The 24,282-nt window shown below is 33.5% G+C and overlaps 1 protein-coding gene across 1 annotated transcript in view; it reads left to right on the plus strand.

Moving 5' to 3' along the window:
• The first annotated feature begins 1,126 nt into the window (after positions 1 to 1,126).
• Positions 1,127 to 24,282, plus strand: part of LOC138332724 (neuropeptide receptor 15-like) — a 35,359-nt gene continuing 12,203 nt past the window's right edge. The window contains exons 1-2 of the mRNA XM_069280711.1: positions 1,127 to 1,246; positions 17,075 to 17,596. Of these exons, the coding sequence (XP_069136812.1) occupies positions 17,094 to 17,596 (503 nt within the window). The 5' untranslated portion in view covers positions 1,127 to 1,246; positions 17,075 to 17,093. The remainder of the gene's footprint in view (positions 1,247 to 17,074; positions 17,597 to 24,282) is intronic.

Genomic DNA, 24,282 nt, shown 5'->3' on the forward strand with positions numbered 1-24,282 from the left:
TTATGAACGTCAGGAATACATGAAATATAACAAAAACATATTCATTTTACAAAGTGGATACTGCCCTTTAGTTTGTAAACAAAATTTCTTTAATACTCAAATGAAAATAAAAAATAGTGACATCGATGCTTAATCAAAAATATCTGGGTATAAGAAACTCACAGAATCATGTGGCGTTTTTAATATACGTTTGACGTTTTGTTTATACTTTTATTTAACATAATATACGAAGTATACAGTCGAGAGTGCCTTCAGTGAATTGACTACTGAACTCTTATTTATATTCATTGTTAAGGTATAAAAAACTAAGTGTTAATGTAACGTGTGTTTGAACGCCAAACCAAAACACATAAAAAATAAAACAAAGATTTAGAAGAAACGTTTTTTAAATCACGGTGAGACGTGTATTATTAGTAATAGTTATCTTAAGAGTGATATTTATGTATAAATGTGGTCCAACATTTGCGTTTATGTCCTTGTTAAGAAGCACTTGAAACCACATGCTTCATATGTACATACTATGTACCGTCAATATTTCACAAGAGTAACCTGACACCATAACGTGAAGACATCGGCTACACTATTGACAATCCTTATCTGCATAAGTTGACGACTCGCTGATCAAACAAAACTTCACCGATCATTTGCCTAATAAAGACGAATCTTTCTAGGGCTAGACCATGATGTCTTCTAATTATCTTCTGAACAGAACTTGTAAGACGTATGAGTAACTATACATTCCAGACATTATGATTGAGTATACGCTGCGTTTTTCGCGAAAAATCGATATATGTCAATGAACAACGTGCTATCATAATGTCAAGTATATATTATGTTTTTCTTAACAAGTTTTAACAGCTTTCTCATTGCATTGAGCAGCAGTATCGCAACGTCTATTACTAAAACATGTTTGATCCTTTATTTGCATTGTATGGACTTTTGTTAAACGTTATATACCAATTGTCGGCTTTTCATTGGCTCTTTTTGTTACGTATTAGTTATGCCAATTGCAATGTGTAATTGCGAATGTATTGATTGATTGGGCGATTTGCACGTGGCGTTTTACTTCTAGACGTCATTGTTCACGTACAAACCGCGCGCTACCATGTTCGCTCAGTATCAGTACCAAAGAGCGAGGCATTCAGCAGCAGTACCAGCTGTTGTGGCGGGATTGTTACTGCTGGTATTCTCTCACATAGGATTCACGGTCTTACACTGGACATTACACACACCCGGTATGCTGTAGGTAAGATAGTTATTTACACTTTATTGATATACAGCTCAATATGAAGTAAGCTATCTTATAAAAGCATTTAAGTTTAATATATTTTTACATTAGTTTGAATACTTTATTTGCAAATTTAATATAGTTGTAAAATGATTATTCTTTATAAAAACAATTAAGATAAATGTACGAATGAAAGTTTCTAAAGTTTACACAAAGGTGTTTTATTAGGTCTTGATGAATTTCGAAATGGATAAGTCTACTTATGAATAATATGTATTCTCTAAAAAAAGAAAAACGAAAAGGATTGTTATTTTCAGGATAGATGAGACTCATTTGACAGGTATAATGTTTTAACACGCCAGATTATGTGTGGCGTATCATAATTATTGTTTCCATTTCAAGATTAAACAATAACCGGGCGAATAAAAGTCATTAATTGATTGATAATCAAATGGGACTACATTTTAACAAAACGCGTATTTTATTTTAAAGAATGCTTAGTTCTGATTTGCTCAACTCCATAGTCAGATTGAATCGAATCATTACGTACGAATGAAACCCATAATGTTTTTAATAATTAAATGTATTTAATGATTTAATGGTTATAACAAGTTAATGGTTTTAATGATGTTAAATAATTGTTAAAACAGTTTTGATAATTGTAGACAAAATTTATTTCTGTGATTTTACTTGGGTATATTTGTGTATCATTGACTTCGTACATACCGACAAAAGTCTGAATTTGAAAATCTGGGGAAAACTGCATTGCTGTATAAAAAAGCATTTATACATACAGTATATTGTACATTCCGAGCATCGAATAGAAACCCCAAAAATAAATCTGGGATTCCAAAAACGAAAATAATTTACAGGTTGCATAGTGAAGGTAATCCACATAACGAACAGATTTCGATTTTCGATTGTCTAGTGGTGTGGTCTACTTATCATTTACCTTTAGGTACATAATCTTGCTGAAACAGTTTGAATGTTCAAAATATAACAGTAAAACTAGATTTTGTATAGTTCTTAAAGTTATTAGCATACTGATAATACTACGCTGATCTTAACTACATGAACAATATCAAAAATATCAATTAAATGTTAATTTTCTTAACGTGGGGTGTTTTAGATTTCACGGCGTCATCTTAATTACTACGCTTGTACTTGAGTATTACTACCCCAAGTGGTTAGATATAATCGAAATATATCTTCGATGTTAAGACAGATTTACAAAGAAAATCCTGTTCTTGATGTTGTTACTAACTTCATGCATGGTGAATAGAGATACTCTGGTGTTATAATGGCTATTGGTAAACTTTTTTGTGTTGGTTGCGATGGCCTTGTAAGCTTTGTGGAATGTCTTAAATGAAGTCAGTGGGTAGTCATTGAATGTTTGAGCTTGATTATTTGATGAATTTGAAGTCAGATAGGTACGCAGAATATTGGATATAAAATAAAATATTTGATCTTGGCTTTGTATTTACAGAGAATGTGCCATTTGTCAATCGTCATCCTTGTGCATGTGTGACTCTGGAAGTATTTTTCGGTGGGCTAACACTATAAATTAGGTCTTTGGTATAGACGCATAGATAACATAAAGACCACACAATAAAGAAATAATTACCTGTCCTAAAAATACAAAATATTTGTTTAAAGCCAGGAAATCCATCACGTACCAACCCAACACAGAAAAACACATCTGCTCATTATCTTGACATTACATATAATTGGATACAATGTTGGTACCGTTAGAATATCAGAAAGAAATCAAGTGAGCTATTTTTTTTTATCAAAATTCGTGTTTTACATGTACGGCAAATTGATGAAAATTGTCTTTAATCTTGCTAGCACCGATTTTGTTTTTGTATTTACACGCCTGTGTATGTACTGTGGAAATAGACAACATGCTTTAAAACCTGTTGGACGTTTTAACCGCCATCACAGAATGACCTCTCCGAACTGAGGAGCAATAATTCCGAGACAGCTGCACTAACAAACTCAGACAGTTATCGAAGAGAAGCATTTAAAACAATCGACAATGTCAAGCTTATCTCGTTATCAGAATGCACCGCAGCTCAGTTTGATCTAGGTCCTACTGTAATACTGTGAATATGGTATGTATGTATGCATTCCCTATTCTCCTTGTTATGCTCTAGGAATATTCACATTACACCATTGAAAATTGTGTGGCTCACATGTAGATTTATCATGTGATAAAATCTTACACCCATGACTGTGTGATTTAAAATTTATCAAACTCGTTGAACAATTTGATATGCCACATGCCTAAAAGCTCGTGACATATCAAATTATTGAACTATTTTAATAAATTTCATATCACATAGCCACGTAGGTAAGATCCTTTCTATCTTCTTGGTAGAACAAGTAAAATGAATATAAAACTACGGGCAAATTTTGGTGTCTGTCCTTAATTTTTATGTTCTGTCTTTTGGAAATGTTTAATAACCAATGAGGTAGCACATAACAATGCTAGTTAACCTAGGGTAAAAACTAGGAATAGGCAGGATTGATAGATACATTAAGTAATATAGTATTTGATTGATTGATGCATTGAACGTCCTATTAACAGTGAGGGGCCAGTATTACCGTAATTAGTAAATTTAGATAATGAAGAAAAGCCTGATGACCCGGAGAAACACTAACGCCCAGCTCTCAATATCTGGCAACTGCCCCATATGTACCAGAGGGCAATGCGGTAGATTAGCTGTTGGCTGAGCATGCTCATCCTCTGTAAATAAAGTTTATTATATGAGATTCGGCAATAATCATGTGACAAGTTCTGGTTATACTGAATGTTCGAGCAAATAACAGAAATCTCGTAAATACACATTATATATACAACAATTAAATAATAATATATTTGATTTAAACAGGATGGCATTACAAGAAGATGAATTGCAATTGGGCACTAGGTTTACAACTAACATAAAACCAATGGTGAAGAAAATATTCCTTAGAATCTCAGTTTAGATGACAAAAAAATAAAATACGTATAAAATACAATAGTATTTTAGAGCAGGCGGGAAAGGGAAATTGAGAAATGACACTGTTTGATAAATGTTATAGGAGTTCAACGTTACATTTTGCTCAACTGTTGAATGCTTTTTGTAATCAAGCCCTCCAGAAAAGATGGAGTTAAAGTATCGTATTGTCTTTTGGATAGCACATATACATCTTGTAACGACAGTGTACAGTACATCTCTGGTATAACATTCATTAAGCTACGTCTTTGTTTATAACTAACCGATATAATTTTTGTCGGAACTATTAATTCTAGAAACACTAATACAAATGTAAATTGATATTTTAGTGACTTCTTAATTTCGCGATTTGAAAGCATAAACTTTCGCGGTAATGTTTTTGGGCGATAAACATACCTTCTGACAATTATATACACAATTATTACATTCACAAAATAATGTACTTGATAGCATGCGACCATCGCGTAATTTGTGGAGATTCTCCTCTCAAAAAGCAAGCTTCTGGTTGTCGAACGATTTTCATCACAACTGCATCGAGAAAATCGTGCGAAAAGTATAGCAAGAGAGATATATAATGCCATCTCTATTTGAAACGACGATTTGAAACTTTACTGACATCAAAAGACTTATATTTTATAAGATGACGTATAAGTTATAACTCTTTTTTACGCCCCTACGCTCCACTCAAACAGCGTCGACGGCCAGGGATACGCCAGAAAAGAAATCTTGTTATTCTAGAATATTTCTATCGTACACTTTAGTTGTATATATACATTACCAGTAGGATTGTGCTCACGTAATGCTTCTTTTAATGTTCAAAGTGTTTCCTAACAATTATAGTTATGCAATACACTTTGTGATATATCTGCTTTAAACAAATATTCTCTACCGTTCACTTATGAATCATTTCTTATTACAAGCACGAACCACTGCCAAACCCTCAATAAAGTGCATTTCTGATACTAGAGCAGTTGTTCCCAGAATATTGCAATAAACAAACTCATACGGATACAGAATTGTACGTATTAATGAATATCTATATATAGCTTCACATATCGAATAAACTTCAAGGATATTGTGTTTTATTCTAGGTATCACGATTTCTGGTAATAAACCAAAGACAGTTTATTTCTGTGGTAGAGTTGGTAATGTATACAGGATTGTAGAATATCATTCCTTTTTTCATTCATCCATTTTAGAAATATTTTTGTTTGAACATTGATGCAGAACACATTAAGGTATTATTTACAAAAACGCGATCGAACAATCTTTAACACATAAAAAAATGGAAAATACCGTGTTGAAAAATTGCCAATATAAATATTTTCATTTACATATTTTTGTATAATCACTTGTACCTACTTGAACAAACGGATAATATGTCTAATCTGGTTAATCTTATACGCGCCTTTTCTATTTTTACGAAAACATTTTCGCAGTATGGGATTACTGACTTCTTGCTAAAGAATACGACATTTTTTTAACTTTGATTATCATTTTTTGTTTTTGTGACTATTCTAAAATAACATGACGTGAAGGATTGATGTTGATCTTAAACGGCAGTTGTTTTGGAAAACATCAATCAACTAAAGAGATCAAAATTACACTGAGAATTATAAAAAAAATAACAGCAGCATGCAATTAATTTTTAACTCTCTCGTGGTGACGATTTGGTGTTGTATAAAACAGAAAATATAATCAGTTTCTAAATATGCTGCGAGGAGTTCTGAGATATTTAGATGAAGAAAAACATTCTTTTGTGAATTTAGAGCCAATAATTAGCATTGGAATTCTAGTTAAACGCTGGTGATAAATTTAAACCTATCCCCAACGGATATTATACAGCGTAATGGGATCAAACCATTTGAAATAGCTTGATTAGGAATTTCGTATTTTCAAAGTTTTTAGCCAATAAGAAGAAATTAAACTTGAAGTTGAATTGCCATACAATTCGTGTAACTATACACACTATACATTGAAGATATTTGAAATTTGCATCGTACTATGAAACTAACGTTTAGGTTTCAGAGGTTTCTCCTTGAAAAAGCTGGTAAAAATTTAACACAGTGTTATGAAGTTGCTTAAAGTAGAAGAAATAATATAATCATGTTACGGTAAAATGACCCTTATTTTTTTTATCTATATACATTTTGTATACGACAGCTGTTTTCAGGAATGGGAAACATCGCTTAATAAATAAAGTTATTTTTGAAAAAAAACCCATATTTTAGCACTTGGTAGGTTTTTTATAGGCACAGTGCAAGTAAGGTTTTCTTTAATGTAAATTTCAAATTATTTATGTAGTTAATGCACTGTAAAGTATAACTGATGGAAGGTGACAATCTACATATCGTACTAGTCGTCGAAACGCCACACATACAATCTTTACTATCGCATTCAGTAAGCGAGCCAATGCTACACTGTGAGGAGCAATACTATTGGTATCGCTCCTTGCACTGTCACTCGTTGCAGACTTTTCTAAATTTTGATATAGCAATACTATTGGTATCGGTCCTTGCACTGTCACTCGTTGCAGACTTTTCTAAATTTAGGGTAATATATATGATCCCTCATAGCTTATAATATTGTTTTTGAATTCTTACTTTATTGTATGCTATATCTACCTTCATTTCATATTGTGCTCCGACATAAAACTGCTATCGTTTCAAACTACATATAGTAATAGTCATTAACAATATATTCTAAAGGCTGAACAAAAAAAAGACTACTTAAAGCAAACTGAAAAAACTTAAAATAGATAAATGAATATATCACTCGAAATCCGACAATTTAAGTAATATCAGCTCTATTCAAAACAAACTTGTACCTACTTATACGTTGATTTCGGGATACCAAAACGACACGGGTAAAGTTTTCTTTATAATCAAATACAATGTTCTTCTGAATTACTGTGGTTATAACTTCATATTTTGGGTCAAATTTTGTGACGTCATAATTACTAGACGGTGGTGTTAATCGACTGTGAATCGCACTTTACACAGACACTTTACACACAACGTAACCCCGTATTGTGAAGTTACTTACTTCAGATCAAATAAACAGACATGTACTAATGCTAAAGCGCGTCGTTACCAGGAGCCAAATATGAAGAATCGCATGAAAATATGAAGAATTCACTGCTTTTAAGTACATTTGTCTAAAAAAGAATATTATCTCTAACCAGATATGTCGTTGATTGGCAGAGGACGTCATTGGAGTTGACGTCTTATTAAGATATTCTAATATAATACAGACAAAGCCTAATGTCATGGAAACCATTAGAATGGTTACAGTTGGTGGAAATGTTTGAAACAAAACGACAGAAAATCAAATCAGGAGACACTCTAGATCTCCTATCCGTGAGTTCATTTTGGTCCCTTCATTTAGAGAATGCAAGAACGATAACTCTTGTTGAAATTGTAATTTAAAGCTATTCGTTTCAAAGGCGTATTACTATTAATGAATATATATTGTCAAAAAAATCATGGGTGAAATTATTGTTATACTAAGTGGTATAAAGACGTGTTTTTTTTTTTATAAAAAAGACATCAACAACAATTAGTATTCAACACTTTACTAAAAGCAAGTAAACCTCGTTAATACCCGTTTTGACAAAAAAACTTGATATCAATTCTGGTATCTCTCACACTATGAAGTTCATGTGAGGGATCATTAATCCTAATTTCTTCAAATCGTAGCCATTTGTCTCTCAAAATTTTACGAAAAAGGATCGGTCTACCGAGAGCACAATTTGCAGATGCCTATAGGTACTACACACATCTGTTTATTTACTTTAAGACCAGTGTTATTTGTGTTCAAAACAATATTTATGTGTCTCGTTTTAGCAAGTGCAAGCCAGGTCGATATCAATGTGTTGTCTCAGATAAAACGATTCTGTCACTTCCAACCGATCCGTTTGACGTATGTCACTGTGTATGGTAAACAAACCACGCGCAATATATTTTTAACTTTCCGAAGCCTGAAATCGATGTCGACTTTCTTTATCTATCGACTATGCCTTATGGACATTATGAAGAAAACGGTCGATCGTATCTTGGGCAAATATGAATATATAACCACATGTCGACTTTGAACACTTCAATGACATCATGACAGCGAACTAACTGTTTAAATACAATTGATCAATTTTATGGCTTCGTTTCAATGGGTGGGCGAAACGTACACTGTAGTCTACAGAACATTCTGATCTATCAGTGTTACTTCCTTTAACTTTAACATATCAGAATGTCTGTACATACTCTAAACACGGAAATTTACGCGAGAGGGACATTTATGCTAATTACGCGAAGGCCGCTTGATCGCGAAAATTTCACCCACGCGTAATATTTTGTACAAGCATTATTTGTTGTTAAAAATATGGCAGTGTATCTCTCGCCAAAATAACAACACCGTGAAAGTTTTATGTATGTAAATCGTGAATTTAAGCAAAAATATCCTCATTTACTTTCTAACTTTATAATTCTGTACAAAAACAATCAGAAGAGTCCAATAACCAGTGCATTTCCAAGCCCTCAAAATGTCTATCCAAGGTTTAATATATCTTTGTGATAGCGTTATTTCAGCTTTATTTTTTTCATATATATTTTTCATATATTCATAGACCATGAAACTTTTTAACAATGCTTTAAAATTAATTTGACCAGCATTGGTATTTTATTCTGTAAATACAAACTTATTTTTCTGAGACTTAAACTGGCGCGTTCGTGCCTATTCGTGGTTTACACTCAATATCCTATATTTTACTTGTAACTGTCATTGCTTCGCGGCGAAATATTTTCGTGAATTCCGACCGACCGCCCGCGAAATAAACCCACGCTAAAATATGTTTGGTTTTAGTGACCTTATATGAAGGATATAATACTTAAAATAAAATCATGAAGCGTTTCTTCTGCTTGACTACCTTTATCATGAAAATAATATTAAAGAATATTTTGCATGTGCAAGGTGTCTGCATTCGATGATTTCTATCTTCTGATGCAATTTGCATGTACATGACATTGGATATCATTCACTAGAACTATGAGATATAAGCGTTCAATCTTGACCTTCAATGACCTTTTTTGGCGTAACAGATCATGCAGGTGTTTATTTATGAATGCATTATGCACATTAATAATAATTTATCTATTCTTTACCATTAATTATTCACTGGGCGTGTACCTTAAAGTTATTTCCTACGCCGGACACGTAAAATCCGAAAATGCATATGGAAACGTTTGTTAGGCTCATGCCTGGAATTGTGCAGCTAGTGTGAAATATCCTTTTAGTAAAATGAAATGTGTGGCATTGACGTTTCCGTGCTCTGCTAATGGTCTTCAATCAATCATTCAAATAGCAAGTTATATCAGAATAGTAACTATCAATAACGTCTACTAAACGTCACGCTACGCAATGAAAGACCAGTTTGTCAATCCACACATCCGTATTCTAATGTATTATCTTAATACAGAGGGAGAAACGAGATATTTTTATTCACATTTACTGTTAAACCTGCCTTAGTGACCATCTCTGCATAGAAATCACCTGCATCGTAATTTCGGAATCATAAGTGAAAATAATGAACAATTCCAACACCATTCAACATGTGTATAAAGGCCATCTGGCTATAAAGACAATTTTCCGCTGTGCCTTGGTGGTCTTTATAGACAGCCTGGACTGTATTTAATAGATGAAGGATAAGTCTGATTGTTGACGTCATTCAAACTGTTAGAAAAGGACAAGAGAGGACAAGACGAAGTGACGGCATTCATCATTATTTTCGAAAGCAAAAATAAATAGTGTAAATTATCTTTCTTTCGCATGCGATTCATTTTCGCGAATTTCGCGATCAAGGAATATTCGCGAAAGTGTATTTCCGCGAAATAATATCTTAGACCGTTCTTGCACAATTACATTTAAAGAAATCTGATTTCAATTTTAAATCTGCGAAACTGAAACTTCGCGAAAATGTTTAGAACCGGAAATCGCGAAATTTAGTAGCCGCGAAAGAAGGTGGTTCACAGTAAATAGACATATAGTAAATGAATGGAAAAAAAAACATATGAAATTAAAGTAACATGAATGAATAAAGAAAGAAAGAAAGACAATCTTGACAGAATCTATATGAATGATGTAACCTCTGATTTAGTCTTTCAAGCTGTGCTACCTTTCAACAATCTCTGTTGCTGATACTTGGGTGGGTATCTGCGTTCGTTATACAGCAGATTACGATGTTCATCACTTTATAACCGTTCACATAGCTTGCCATATAGTTCAGAGATATACACAAACACACTTGTATATTTATGTTTGGTCAGTTCGTGTACAGTTTAGAACAAACATACACACCTGTACGTAAATACGTAAAATTTGGCCGTGGTGCTTTGTTTATGTTCAGACCAGATACGATCTTTGGTCATTTATGTATACATTCATCGAATCAAAGATATCTAGATATTTTCCGTGTAGTGCAAGCTATGCAGCGTACGATAGCTTTTCTGAGGCGTTAAAGTACAACAACCGCACAACGGGATGCTACTCACAGAGGCGCCTCCCTATTTTGGAGCCACTCTGCTGTGAAATTGATTATGACTGATGTTTTGCACACGTTGTCCCAGCGTATATCTGAACTGTGCTACATTAATCGTATATGCAGACTTATCGGAGAAATGAATAGAAAATTGACTTGGGTATTATTGTTCACATTTTGGAGCATTTTACAAATTTGCTATATGTTTTACTCTGTATCTTTGATTTATTAATAACGACGGTTTAAATTGTACAACATCAAGCTAGTGCGAGGAATTCTCGTTGGTCTTCAGCGAAAAGTACACTACTTTTAGAAAAGCACGACCCCAAGAATTGTTTAAACAAGTTAACTTTACGATCCTTATTATATTTTAAGGTTAATATTACGGGCTTTATTGAAACGACTTTGCAATTCATGTTTTCTTTTGTGGGTACAATCAATGTCTTGTAAGTCACACAAAGGATAAAATACGTTTGATTCGCGTGTGTGGTTTTATTTAAGCACGTTAAATATATATATTATGCATCACAAGCAACTTTTGTTTCGAAAACAGATTGGAACGATTTGTAATCTATGTTCTATTGCAAAAACATTGTGTGTGGGAAAGTAACTTCATTTCATGAATCGAGTTTCATATTCCCTAAGGCTCAAATGTAGCAGTTGCTACACACAAAAGTATGTGAACTTGTACTTTAAAGAGTTAATTTAACACAAAACCTTATCACACTATTCTGGTCATCATCAATATTTCTGACATCAGATTCAATCCGAGAATGTACTTTTGAACAATCTGATATAAACTTGAAAGAAAATAATAAAAACCTCTAAATATATAATGTTTCAAGTGACTTTTTTCAAGTTCTTACCATTGTCCTTTCTTGGAAATATCAATTCAGTTTTCGTACATTGGTATTTTTTAATCCAAAGTACGATGACCGATAGCAGACTAGCTGTCAGAAAACAGACTCACTTATAACGTCTTGTATTTAACTGTATCATATTTGGGTAGAACATTATTCGAGTGATATTTTTTTCTTTTACAAAACGCTTCGAGTAATAGCATTTTATGTGCATTATACATACACAATAATTTGGTACAAAACTCTTTGAGTGATAGCATTTTATGTACATAATACAAACACTTATAATTTGGTACAAAACCCATCGAGTAATAGCATTTTATGTACATAATACATACACATATAATTTAGTACAAAACCCTACGAGTAATAACATTTCGTAACATAAACAGTGTGTGGTATTACCTACAGAAAATGCTATCCTATCACTCCGGCGTTTTGTACCTGATATATTATATAATATGAGTATACAAAAGCCGGAGGTGAAGCCATTTATGACAGTTCATTGTCCGTCTTCCAACCATGCTGTATCATCTGCTAAGCATGTTTCATGATCAGGCTCGAAAATCATGAAGATATCTTAGACTTAAATTTAGACTTAGCCAATAAGAAATTACGTTACTTTTATAACGTCATCTTTCATTGGATAAATCTAAGCTGAAAATTATTTTCTCTTTTTTGTTTGCTCTTTATTATAGACAATAAATAGTTGAGATTTCCTTTTAGGTAATAAAATGATAACACACAATAACGTCACGAAGAGTCTTTATTGCGTCATAAATATTCTTTATCAAAGATGCTCCACCGCCGACAGAGCATAAATGATATTCATTATTTGAACAATAATCGGTGTTTAATTGTGTATTTATATGTCTAATTAACAAAAAAATTTATATGAAATCATTCGTTTTGCCTTTGGTGCATGCGCAATCAGTATTTCATTCCATATATGATATAGTGCCACGGAATTTTTTCGGGATGCAATTAATTATTTTTCATATTTTTAACTTGAAGTAAAATTGAAAGCTCAAACTTTCCAATATTGGTAAAAGTGTAAAATAAGTAACTTTTGTGACTGAAGAAAAATACTAAATCGTCTTCTCCTGTTTTTGATAGTGAAACAATACCATTTGTCGGCGGTGGAGCATCTTTAAGCTGGAATGTTTGATGATTTGGACGCATGATCTCTATCAAAGACAACAAATAGTTTATAGTTATTCCTAGGTTATAAAATAATATCAAACAATGACGTTATAAATGATCTTTATTACAATGACGTCAGCAATATTCTTTATTTAGCTAGAATTTCTCAAATGTAATATTGATAAAACGTTGGTGTCTAGAGCAATTGTTACCTTTTCGAATGATATGATATCTCTTTTTAGTTAGATCGTATATGTAGTGTATGGGAAAGATGTTCCTCTACATAATACAGTTTTTATTCAAGAAGCTTGATGACGTAGTATGGCCAAAGGCTTGGTCAAGAAAATAACTATTTATCTTAAGTTACATGGGCAGGGATGGATTTGTCCATCTGTAGACGGCGTATGTCTACTCTGCTGAATCACGTGACCAGTCTTTGGTCATTTCTTTGGTGTACTGGCATTGTGCAGCAAAGACTTTTGCGCTACACTGGAGCCAAATAAATGAATGTCTGGGAAAGACTTCCGGCGAATGAACAACCTCATAATGTAAAACAACCAAGTCCCTAATCATCGCTAATTGCTAGCCATTTCAAATAAGTCGACACTTCCGATAAGTGTGATAATATTTAGCCTGTACCGGAAACTAATTAATACCGACATACAGCATGTCGAATCAATTATTGAATAATAACAACTCATACACAAAAAAATGTTATTACGAAACGGAAATTAGTATAATTTTGTGAAAATTTAAAATTGTGTAGTCTATTACTTGCTCTGTTTTGTCATAGAACAGGCATATTAAGTGTTTAACATTAAGTTTTAAACCTTCCATATTTTCCGATCTTTACGTTTATCGCCGATGCCGGTTTTGTGTTGCAATTCGGCTTTCCGGTATTAACTGAAAGTTTTCAACATTCCGTTGATCTCGTATAATATCATCCCACTGTCTGAATTGTATGATGGTGCTTTTGCATCCATATTCCCACATTATATGTTTCACGACAGTAAAAAATACATGAAATATATTTAAAAACAGTAATGGTGTTTATTTTCAGTTCGGAGTTGAAATAAGGGGAACAGTTTAATTGATAACATTTTGTCAAAGAAATGAAAAAAAAACAAAATAATGAAATAAAAATGTTCAGTTGGGATTTATCAGTATACGAGAAAATTGGGTTCAAAATAGAAAACAAACTTTCTAAAGTTTATATAGGAAAGACGTGTGGTAAGCTTACTCGGGTCATTGAATGAAAAGACACAGGCGCTTGCACCAAACTGTCTGTTTATTGAAAAGATTGGCAAAGGATTTCCGTAAAAAAAATTTGAAACACAATTCTATAAAGTATAAAATATTTTATCCCAAGTACGAATCTCATTATACACGTGCGTGTATTAACGTAATCACCTTCAGAAACTTTGATAATGATCGTTTTTATACGATATCGATTAATCCTTCCGATGTAAGATGACAAGATGACATTAGCATAATGTGTTGATCACGCACGCAATAGCAAAGTTTAATTATACTGTATGTTTGTATTTTAAATTTCATTCTAATTTCCGCATTTAGTTCATCCTTAAAGCGTAAATCCATTCCAAAGCTGTAATCAATAGAAGATGAAAGACTGACGAATCTTACAACTTTAGAAGTTTCTGCAATAACCACGAACCTTTAATTACCTGAGGTATTACAGAAGGGATAGTCAAAGTAATCCCCATATTAATCCATAATATCGAACAAAAATGCCAAGATCAATAGGCTTCATTTTTATCGAAGTATTAAGTCGCAATTGAAAAACTGCATTGTTACATTAACAGTTTAATAAGCCTCTGTCTATGAAGAAAAATAAAGAGTATACAAAAAACGTATTCATTGCATCACCTAATACTTTCATTACGAGTTAGATAAATATATTTTATTGAAAGAACAGTGCCCGGTTTTTCAAAGCATGGTTAGCTTAATCACATGATTAGTGAAATTATCATTCCTCATTTACTGCAAAATTTGTAATCATATCTTCACTACACTTGCCAAGTAACTAAAGAATATAAATTTCAAAAAAAAAAAGTTCCTAAGATTCTTGTAAAATTATTTTGTAACATTTGTATAACTAGAAATCATTTTATCTTGATTTGGAAATTGTCGTTCAACTGTGATTAGCCTAAATTTAATCACATATTCAATTTTAATGTGTACACATCTTTTGTTAAAAATACAGGAATACATGCTCTCAGTTAAACTCGAAGGTCATGCAGTGGATTTTAAGGGTTTTCATGATTTTGTATATTATGAGGTAATATTACATTTTCATCATAACTATTTAGAGCTAGTGTTGGAGAACTGGTTTTCCAGTTGTCATTAAAATGTGGGCTAGTGTGGTTGTGCTTGTTCTGTATCTGTAGCAGTATGGTTCAGGGAGATAACACTATACAACAGCAGGAGGTCTACTCCAGTCTTATGAAACGCACGTACCGAACACCGCATACACATGATGCCGTCCTAAAAAAACATTAGGTAGCTGTTAATAGGACGTTACTGGAACCGACTTACTAACCAAGAGTCCACAATTTCCTAGTACACCGTCTCAGAGCTACATGCTTATCCTTAATATCATGAAAGCAGGCGATCAGATAGACTTGGAGCGAAGATCAAATCAGACCCCAAATACTCGATCGGGCCAGTGCCCTAAATAGCTTGGTTGGGGTCCTGAGCTATGTTTTTGTATAGCTGCTGAGAATAGTATTAATTAGCTTTCAATTTCGGTGCGCGTGTCTACATGAAATGAACATATTCACGTACGTACTTGCTAGATAAACTTACTTCCGCGTGTAATACGTTTGTATTATTCTCATGTCATGTTATGGACCATCATTGTGATTTACGTTTAGAGTAGACTTACTGGTTTTGTACGCTTGGGTCATAGAATGTATTTTGTCATTCTTTTCAAGACAATGTATTACTTTACATATAGTCGGATTGTTCAGACGCGCCGACGACTTCAGCGTCTTGTCTATAATGAGGCATTCGGGTTAAAATTGTTATGCAAGCAGTTTGTATGGAATTCATATAAATAAGAGATTACCTGAAAGGGGAGTGATATAGCTATATGTTATAAAGGCCATTGCTTCGCGTGGACATCCCGGTGGTTAAAATGTCTAGATATATACATATGTATGAATTGACAATTGAATTGCTGAAAAAAATATTTTTGGAAAGTTTGATTTCATTTAGAGACGCATTTTGATTCGTCAATATTTTATAATAAGATTCTCAGAAATGTGCGAAGTTGAAATCGATTCTAAAACACACAACAATTTATACTTCCATCCATACTCGATATTCAAGGAGTTACTCTCACTGCTATCATATCCACTCCTGGTCTGCGTTATAGCCAAACTGAAGGCTTTGTGTGCTACAACAGATTCGACAGATAGCTCAGTCCTTTGATATCCATCCAAAGAATCGAATAACAATTCACTCCGGTTGACTTTATTTCTGTGAAGTAGGGCGTCGCCATACAGCATACTCTATTCTTAGAGTTCGCGTTAGTTTGAATCCAGATTTATAATAACACCAGGTAGTAATATAGAAATAAAACAATTGTAAATATACAATAAGTTTAATGAATTGTTAAATATTACACCTTTAAAAAACTTGTTAGTTAGCTTAACAACATATTGGATTTTATTGTAAAGATATAGTGTCTGTTCGATTGCAGATTAGCTTACCACAGAATGTCCGTAAATCCCCCCTGGCATGATATATACTACGAGCGGAATTTCGCGGTAATTTACTCTGTAAATCAAACAAGTCTTCATGTTTATATGTCAAGGTATGTAGGTCTGACGTCAGGCAGCTTATTTGAAAGAAAATCAGTTTCTTGAAAAAATAATTAATGATGGTTTAAGTTTGTTGAACTGTTTTCAACCCGAACTGAAGATCGCGCCTGATGACTGTGAATTGAATCTATCAAGATTTAATGTTTTCATAGAATCTCTGTACGTGGATAACGCTGGCAGCGTAAATACACCTTTCACTGTGATGAGTTCTGAATATCTCGGCGATTTACGAGGAACCGATTAATGGACATATCCCTAAACAGTTTATCTTTACGTATAAATGAGTTTATATTTGACGTCAGTCTATTTACTTGTTCACATGGCACTGTGTAAATTACGCCTGGTCCAGGAGTGTAATTGAAATGTTTTATAGTTTGTATTATAGCACGAGAACTTACATACAGAACGCCTATAAACAAATAGCCCATTTTATATATATATGTATATTTATTTGTCTTACATTTCAGATGGACCAAGCTTTCCAGTATGGATACCGCAACAGCTCCAAGTTCTACCGATGGAAAATTTAATTGCTCTTTTGATATGGTGAACGGTGAAATACTTTCAAGTTTTAACTCTACATTGGACGGTTACGGTGTGGACTGTAACATTACCATGGAAACCGACTCGAATATTTCTGTTGCTGGAATGCCGCCACCTAATCATGTTCATGCGACGTCACTGGAGGCTGTGGTTGGACTCTCACTACTATTTTTCATCATAGAAACGTTCGGCATTGTTGGGAATAGCCTTGTTGTCATCGTTGTGCTTTTAGACCGGAAGATGCGACATTCTGTGACAAATATATTTATAATGAATTTGGCAGTTTCTGATTGGATGATATTGGTGTTCGGGATACCGGAAATCGTTCAAGTGATGCTAAACCGCGGCTGGGTACTGGGTCCCGTCCTTTGCAAGTTTAATCGTTTTATTCTAGTAGTTTCACTGTACGCCTCAATCCTGTCTTTGGTGTCAGTCTGCATAGAAAGGTGAGTTGGACCAAGTTCTATTGTTCTTATCTATCATAAAGAAATCCTCCTTAACTAATGGAGGGATTTCAATGAAACCTGGTAGCAATATCCCTTACACAGTATAGATGTATAGTAATCGATATCTGAAAATATACCTCCACCACCTGTTTCATGCCTCGTTATCGCAAAGGGGGTGGATAATTGTGGAGTATATATTGGCTTCATGCACGACAGCTCTACTTTTCTTTACAACTAGTTGTGATTTTTTTTCTGTTATGTTAAATGGTTACGTTATTTCCAAATCCCTTACTACGCTATCCTCATCCTCAATACTCAATGAGTTAAAGACCTGAAGGCTCTGTGTGAAATAATGGATAAGCAGTAAGTGAGGTCATTTGAAATTCAACAAAAATATTGAATAACGGCACAGTCTATTACTTTGAAGTTGGGTATCGCTCTATGTAACTTACACATGTAAGTCTCTGAAGATGGTCTGTGGTTGGTTAGTTTTTTCACTTAAACTGCATTCAATCTCGCTATTTCGCGACGTTAACATGACGACGGTGATAGTAACCCCTAGAGTATAACCCCTAGAGTATCGAGGATATATTAAAGGGGCGGTCAAGAATGGCATTTCATTGTTATTATTTGTGTATGATTTTCGTGAACCTCGTTCATTATTACCTCTGTATTACCTCAGAATGAAATAATGTTACATTGTTAGCCTCTAGATAACGTAGCAAATGAGACTATTTTCAGACTCGACATTTGATGGACAAAAACTGCCCGGGGTGGCATAAGAGTGGAAATAGTGAGCTTATTCAATCTGATAGCCATGACAATAACCTCTCAGTCAAAGTTTGGAAATAATGAGTCTTAAAACCCGGAAGTGTTTCCGGCTATAACAATAGTTCCATTCAGCATTGAACATTGTGCTGGTATTTGTGAACATAGACAGCGATGTATTTCCGCAGCCAAAACCAATACAAAAGTGATTATAGAAAAAATAAAAAAAATCTATATTAGGGATAAGTTAGTACATGTATGTTAAATGACAGAAGTTCGAAATGGCGATACCATTGCCAATGTAGAAAGGATACAATAGTGATATTTAGAATGTAATTACAAAAAAGGGAATTAATGCTAACAGCTATAATTAGAGATCAGCAAAAAATATAAATAACAACAACATACAACAACACGTGCAAAACCAAACAAAAAAGAGATAAAAAACACAAAAAATAATAATTCCCCCTCCCTTGAAAAAAAAATTAAATAAGATACAACCTCACATTTAAAAACATACAAAAATATTTCACTGTGTACACAAAAACAAAATTGTCGTTGCAAGGTCGCAATCATTTACAATATCCCCTGAGCCCGACTGTGTCTCTAATGGCCACGGCCGTATCTAGGCAGACAAATTGGTGTTTAGTTCGCTCACATGATACAGTTTTATATAGTAACAGAATAACAAGATCACCCTCCACCAACAACTTGGTGATTTACCAACCTTAGATAAAGTGAGGTCACTACGTGGAAATCGCACAGAAATGACGCACTAATAACATTGAATGACGTCTGTCATTGGGAGGAGCAATCAACATTGTCTGTATCAATTTTGGCGAAGGTCAGCTTAATTATAGGTGACATGTTTTAAAAACAATAATCTGAAATATATTTCAATGCTAGCAATATGTTAACAATGACATATGTATTGGCATTATCAGAAATGAAAAAAAAAAAAAAAAAACCGAAATGGCTTGACGACACATAATCCGCCTGATATCAAGTGATTTCGCCCGTGTAATGTTTTTCATAGGCCACTATAGTTACGTGACCTGGAGTGATTTTCATAGGATGAAAATTCATTGTGACGGTATGACAGAAACAATTAAATGACGTCAGGATAAATGACTTGACGTCAGGATTCTGAGGAGGGCGGAACAAAATGTCTGCCTTCGCTGGATTTTCGTAATACAAAGAGAGATACATTTTCGCAATAAAAAGTATCTTAAACTTGTGTTCATTTCATATGAGATTTTATGAAAATCGTCTCGAAATTTAAATTTTTGCTTGACAAGACTCACGAAAATAAAATCTTATGAAAAAAACCACTCATTCAGATCCTATATATATTTTAATTGAATGCGCAAAGTCAATTATACTTAAATCATGCGACCCTATATATTTTTTTCATTGATTAACAAGTAACATGCTTCTTCAATTGGTGTCTCATGTGACATGTAGTATGTTTAATACACTCGAATACACAACGGCAATGAAACTGAGTATACAGTGAGTACCTTTTTGGTAACATTGGTAAAAATGACGGCGATATTACTAAAACGCATAGTAATTAATTGAACCAATCGTCTGTTTGATGTCTCGTTGTGGCAATATCCTCACTCTTTTGTCGACTCTAGCTATAAATATGTAACAAGTATCACTCACTTCTATTTACCTATTAATTTTTTTTCCAAATATTCCATATGACCAATGTTACCGCCGTGATGACTACTACTATTGTTTTAAATCATGTCACCAATCGTGGGCGGAGTTTATTGATAAATGAACGTTGCCTTCAAAAACAAATTTGATGAGTGCCTAGAAATTTAAGGAGCCGTCGGGGAGTAATTTAGCGTTGATTCACACTGGATCGTATTATTGCGGATGCAGAGCGTTTTCCAATCGCCTTTCCTAATCGTCGACCAACATTCTTATTGGTGAATTTTCACACCAGTAGCTTCATATCATTGTCTCGTGCTAATGATACGCCAAATTATCGAAGTCTCTCATTACCAAACGAAACTCACCTACCGGTGGACACTTCCGCTGGCTGGTCACATCTCGCCTCTTTTTATTGCAATTGTCGTGAAATGTGGATACTCGATTCATTTACTCCGATGTCAAGCGACGCACCCTAAATCACAGTTTGTATAAACTTCCAGCTGTGATCGAACGTCTTCTCTTTCATTAAGAGCAAGATAGCCCAACCTTCAAGGCCTTACTCTTATATTTGTTTGTATAAAGTTTAACAAGGTAGTTGAAAATCTTCTGCCGAATTCTCAAGCGAATTCAACAACATATAAAGAGTTTATGTGATATGTGAAGAGTGTAACGTACTGTATTGGAAAGATCGTCGGCGACCAGGTTGCTCAATTTGTAGAATACCAAGTTAATCTTCGAAAGCTTCGAACTCTGGTCTAGCCGTGAATTTTCTAATCTGCCTTTTAAATATCCAACTTCAGTTCTAATTAACCTTTAAAGTACAAAGTTAATTAATAATATAATATATTTTATTTTAAATAATTCTATCTAATTTTCACTTTGTCGTTATATTAACTCAACCTACTTTACTCGCAGACACGAAATTATTTTTAATAAAAATATAATAATAATTCCCGGCGACCTCACCATAAACACACAAGATAAATCTAGTCAGCGTCTTATAGCAGGTCTGGTGTTGACAGTGAAATCATTATTGAACATCATACGTATGATGTCAAATCACATGATCTAGTGATCCGATCATGGAAGTTCCGTTATCATAATAGTTCTTTTGTGTTTGGATCCACATGGTGGAAGAAATTCGAAAGAGAAGCATCGGCTTCTGACGCTGGGAAAAGTTCACATGTCGAGGTCAAGCGGAATTGATGCAGCTGTGATGTGATTTATCATTTTTTTTAGTTCAAATGCTATAAGGTTTATTTATTTCTAAAGTGACAATTCAAAATCGTTTATACTAAAATGTACATATAGACGAGATTTCTAGGGATAATTGGAAAAGACAGATAAGATATAAAAAATGTTTTTTTCCAATTATACCAGTACGAGACAGAATGAAGCCTGAGTGGTGAACAATATCTAAAACATAAAACATTAGTTTGTACCGTATGGTTATAGAGTATTGATGCTCAAAAAACATAAAGAATGACTGCCATAATTACCGTTGTGACATCATCAATGTACCACAATGCGAATAAAATCAAAATAAGATCATAATTCATTAATTTGGATAAATGTACATTTCATTTATATATAGTGATTTTAATTTCATATTTGATACTGAATACGAACAGGTGCGTTAAGAACAGTAAGTTGTCTTAGTAAGGTTATTGTTTGGTACTTTTAGTCAAGTGGGGTAATTTCAGTGACGGACGGCCGTATCCGGTACCAGTAAGTTAAGGTTGATAAACGCCCCGAAAGATATTTAATATAATGGGCTTTAACACTTTTCTTAAATTACTTATAGAAATCACCTATGCAATAACAGCACAGACTGAGGCATTCGCTTCACCATGTCTGTGGCTTCTATTAAGAAATCATGTCACACCTACGAATCGATTTGTACGCAGGTACCTCAGGCGCTCCGTCATAACGCGATTTGTCTCAAGTAGAAATTAAAAATAAATTCGGTTAAACTCATCTTTATTTGTCGTCGGGATTTCCAATAGAAGTAAAATAATGTATAATGCAATTGTCTGACGTACAAATTACGCCCTGGATCACCGGATAATAATGACCCCGGAACTAGGTACCCCCTGAAGCGAGAGTGAGAAAATCAGGATTTGAATAGAGCTAAGATCGTCGCTATTATCTGCATTTTGAAATGTTTTTGGATAATGTCATTTGGTACACGCGATACCGAATATATCAGCCAAACAATGATATAGAAATGGTTTTCAAGACATGTCGCAAAATAACTTGCCAGATGTAAACGTGCCATCACACCAAGGGAGGTACCGATATAAATCGCCTGTCGTTAGAACAGATGCCGGAAAAGAACTTTCCATGGCTCATACATACATATTTTAATACAACATTACTCTATTATAATATATAAGGGTAGATTAACAAGAAAAATGCTTCTTAGCCCCATTTATATATGTTATGGGAGCAATGCAAAATCACGGTGGTGTACGGCTCAAAGCTGATATCAACCGAGATGTACGGTTTATAGTGACCTCAATATCGGTAATTATTATAAAGATAATAAATGAGATGTAAAATTGTATTAATAATGTTTGTCTGATAAATATACATATTTTTTCAGTTCGATGACATATAACGTCAAAATATAACGTAAAACTCGCAAAATCCAATGTTTCTATCAAAATCGTACTTTATTTATTCAATTAAAAAATCATTAGCATATATTTGTCCCGAATTTATGTATCAAAATAATCTAATTTTTAAATTAAAACCTCCAAGACGAATGTCGACATTGACACTGATACCGCTATGTATTTGCGTTATCGTCATATTTACAATTATTGGCGAAACATTTGAATTTGCGTTGTCGGTTTCTCGCGAAATTGAGTGCTAATTTCTATCTTGCGAAATTGAGTGGTTTAAAGTATAGTTATTGGATGGCAAATCTGTGTGATTAATGTAGTCATTTCTACGTAAATTAACCCGCAAAATGGAGGAAAAAATAGTCCATTAAATTAAAGAGGTGAAAAAACTGAGACTTTTCCTTCCTAATTGCGTGCAACAATTAACAGGTCTTTGAACATATAGCACAGTCTTGGCACCGATTTGTTCGCAAAGGTATAAAAAATCAACACATACAGTGTTAATGTTGTCGTTTTCTTGCATGTCGCTTACAAAGGTGATATATATCGGTAATAACTTAACACTTGTGTCAACACGATTCAGTTTCGCGATATTTCACACCTACCAGTAGCCTCATCATTACTTCATTACACCTACCGCCAAAGGAGCATCTTGTTTTGGATGTTTGAAGGTGAAAATCCTCGCGAAATGGAATTCAGGTCACGTTTTATGTGACAATGATAGATTTTTAAATTACCTTTGACGAATGAAACATATGTAATTGAAATAGTTTTACCACATATTGGATTCACGGCAAGTATTATGTTTGGGGGAAAATAATGTCTAGTTGAAAAGTAAAACTAAATTTTGGAGAAGGGTATGTAAAATGATGCATTGTATGTGATATGTTACATAGACTTTATAAAATATACGATCTTAAATGTCTGAGAATATTCAAACAAATAACACGGCGATGGAGTATATTGTTCCGATATTGGTTAATTCTAAATATTTAAGCTATGATATCTATAAACCTAATATTTCAACAATGTCATTTTGTTTTGCTATAGAACAGATGACATACTGAACTTAGTTTCATAGAAAATATGTAAGTAGACCTTTAAGCTAATATATACAGTAAAGGAACATACGTAATCTTCACTCTTTTCATTATAAAGTTCATTTACTTATAAACGATTAGTAGGTCTAATTATTATTAGAATTAATTTCATGCAACATTCAATAAAATGTAAAACACAATTTTCTAATAAAAGCCTTTTTCAACATCCATTTCTTTTAGTTAAATTAGATCTTATGCTTGCATGTGTATTATAAATACATGTGTTACAATATACCATCTTCCTCAGGTTAACACAAATGATTTGTTATCTAAATAGGCAATAATTTTTCACATGATATTCAAAATCACAGGAAATTCACATGGTAAAAAAATCACAGGAAATTAACGCCAATTTCATGTGAAATTCACTCTTTTTTTGGTCCTAGTTCACTTGAAATTCACGTTAATTTTTTATGTGAAAGTTATGCAATTACTTCGAAAAAATAAAGCCATATCGACTAAATGATAAAAGGAATGTGGGCAATACATGAGAGAGAAATCAACATAAAAAAATACAATAAAGATA

Source organism: Argopecten irradians, chromosome 10 (assembly GCF_041381155.1).
Source record: "Argopecten irradians isolate NY chromosome 10, Ai_NY, whole genome shotgun sequence".
Lineage (NCBI taxonomy): Eukaryota > Metazoa > Mollusca > Bivalvia > Pectinida > Pectinidae > Argopecten > Argopecten irradians.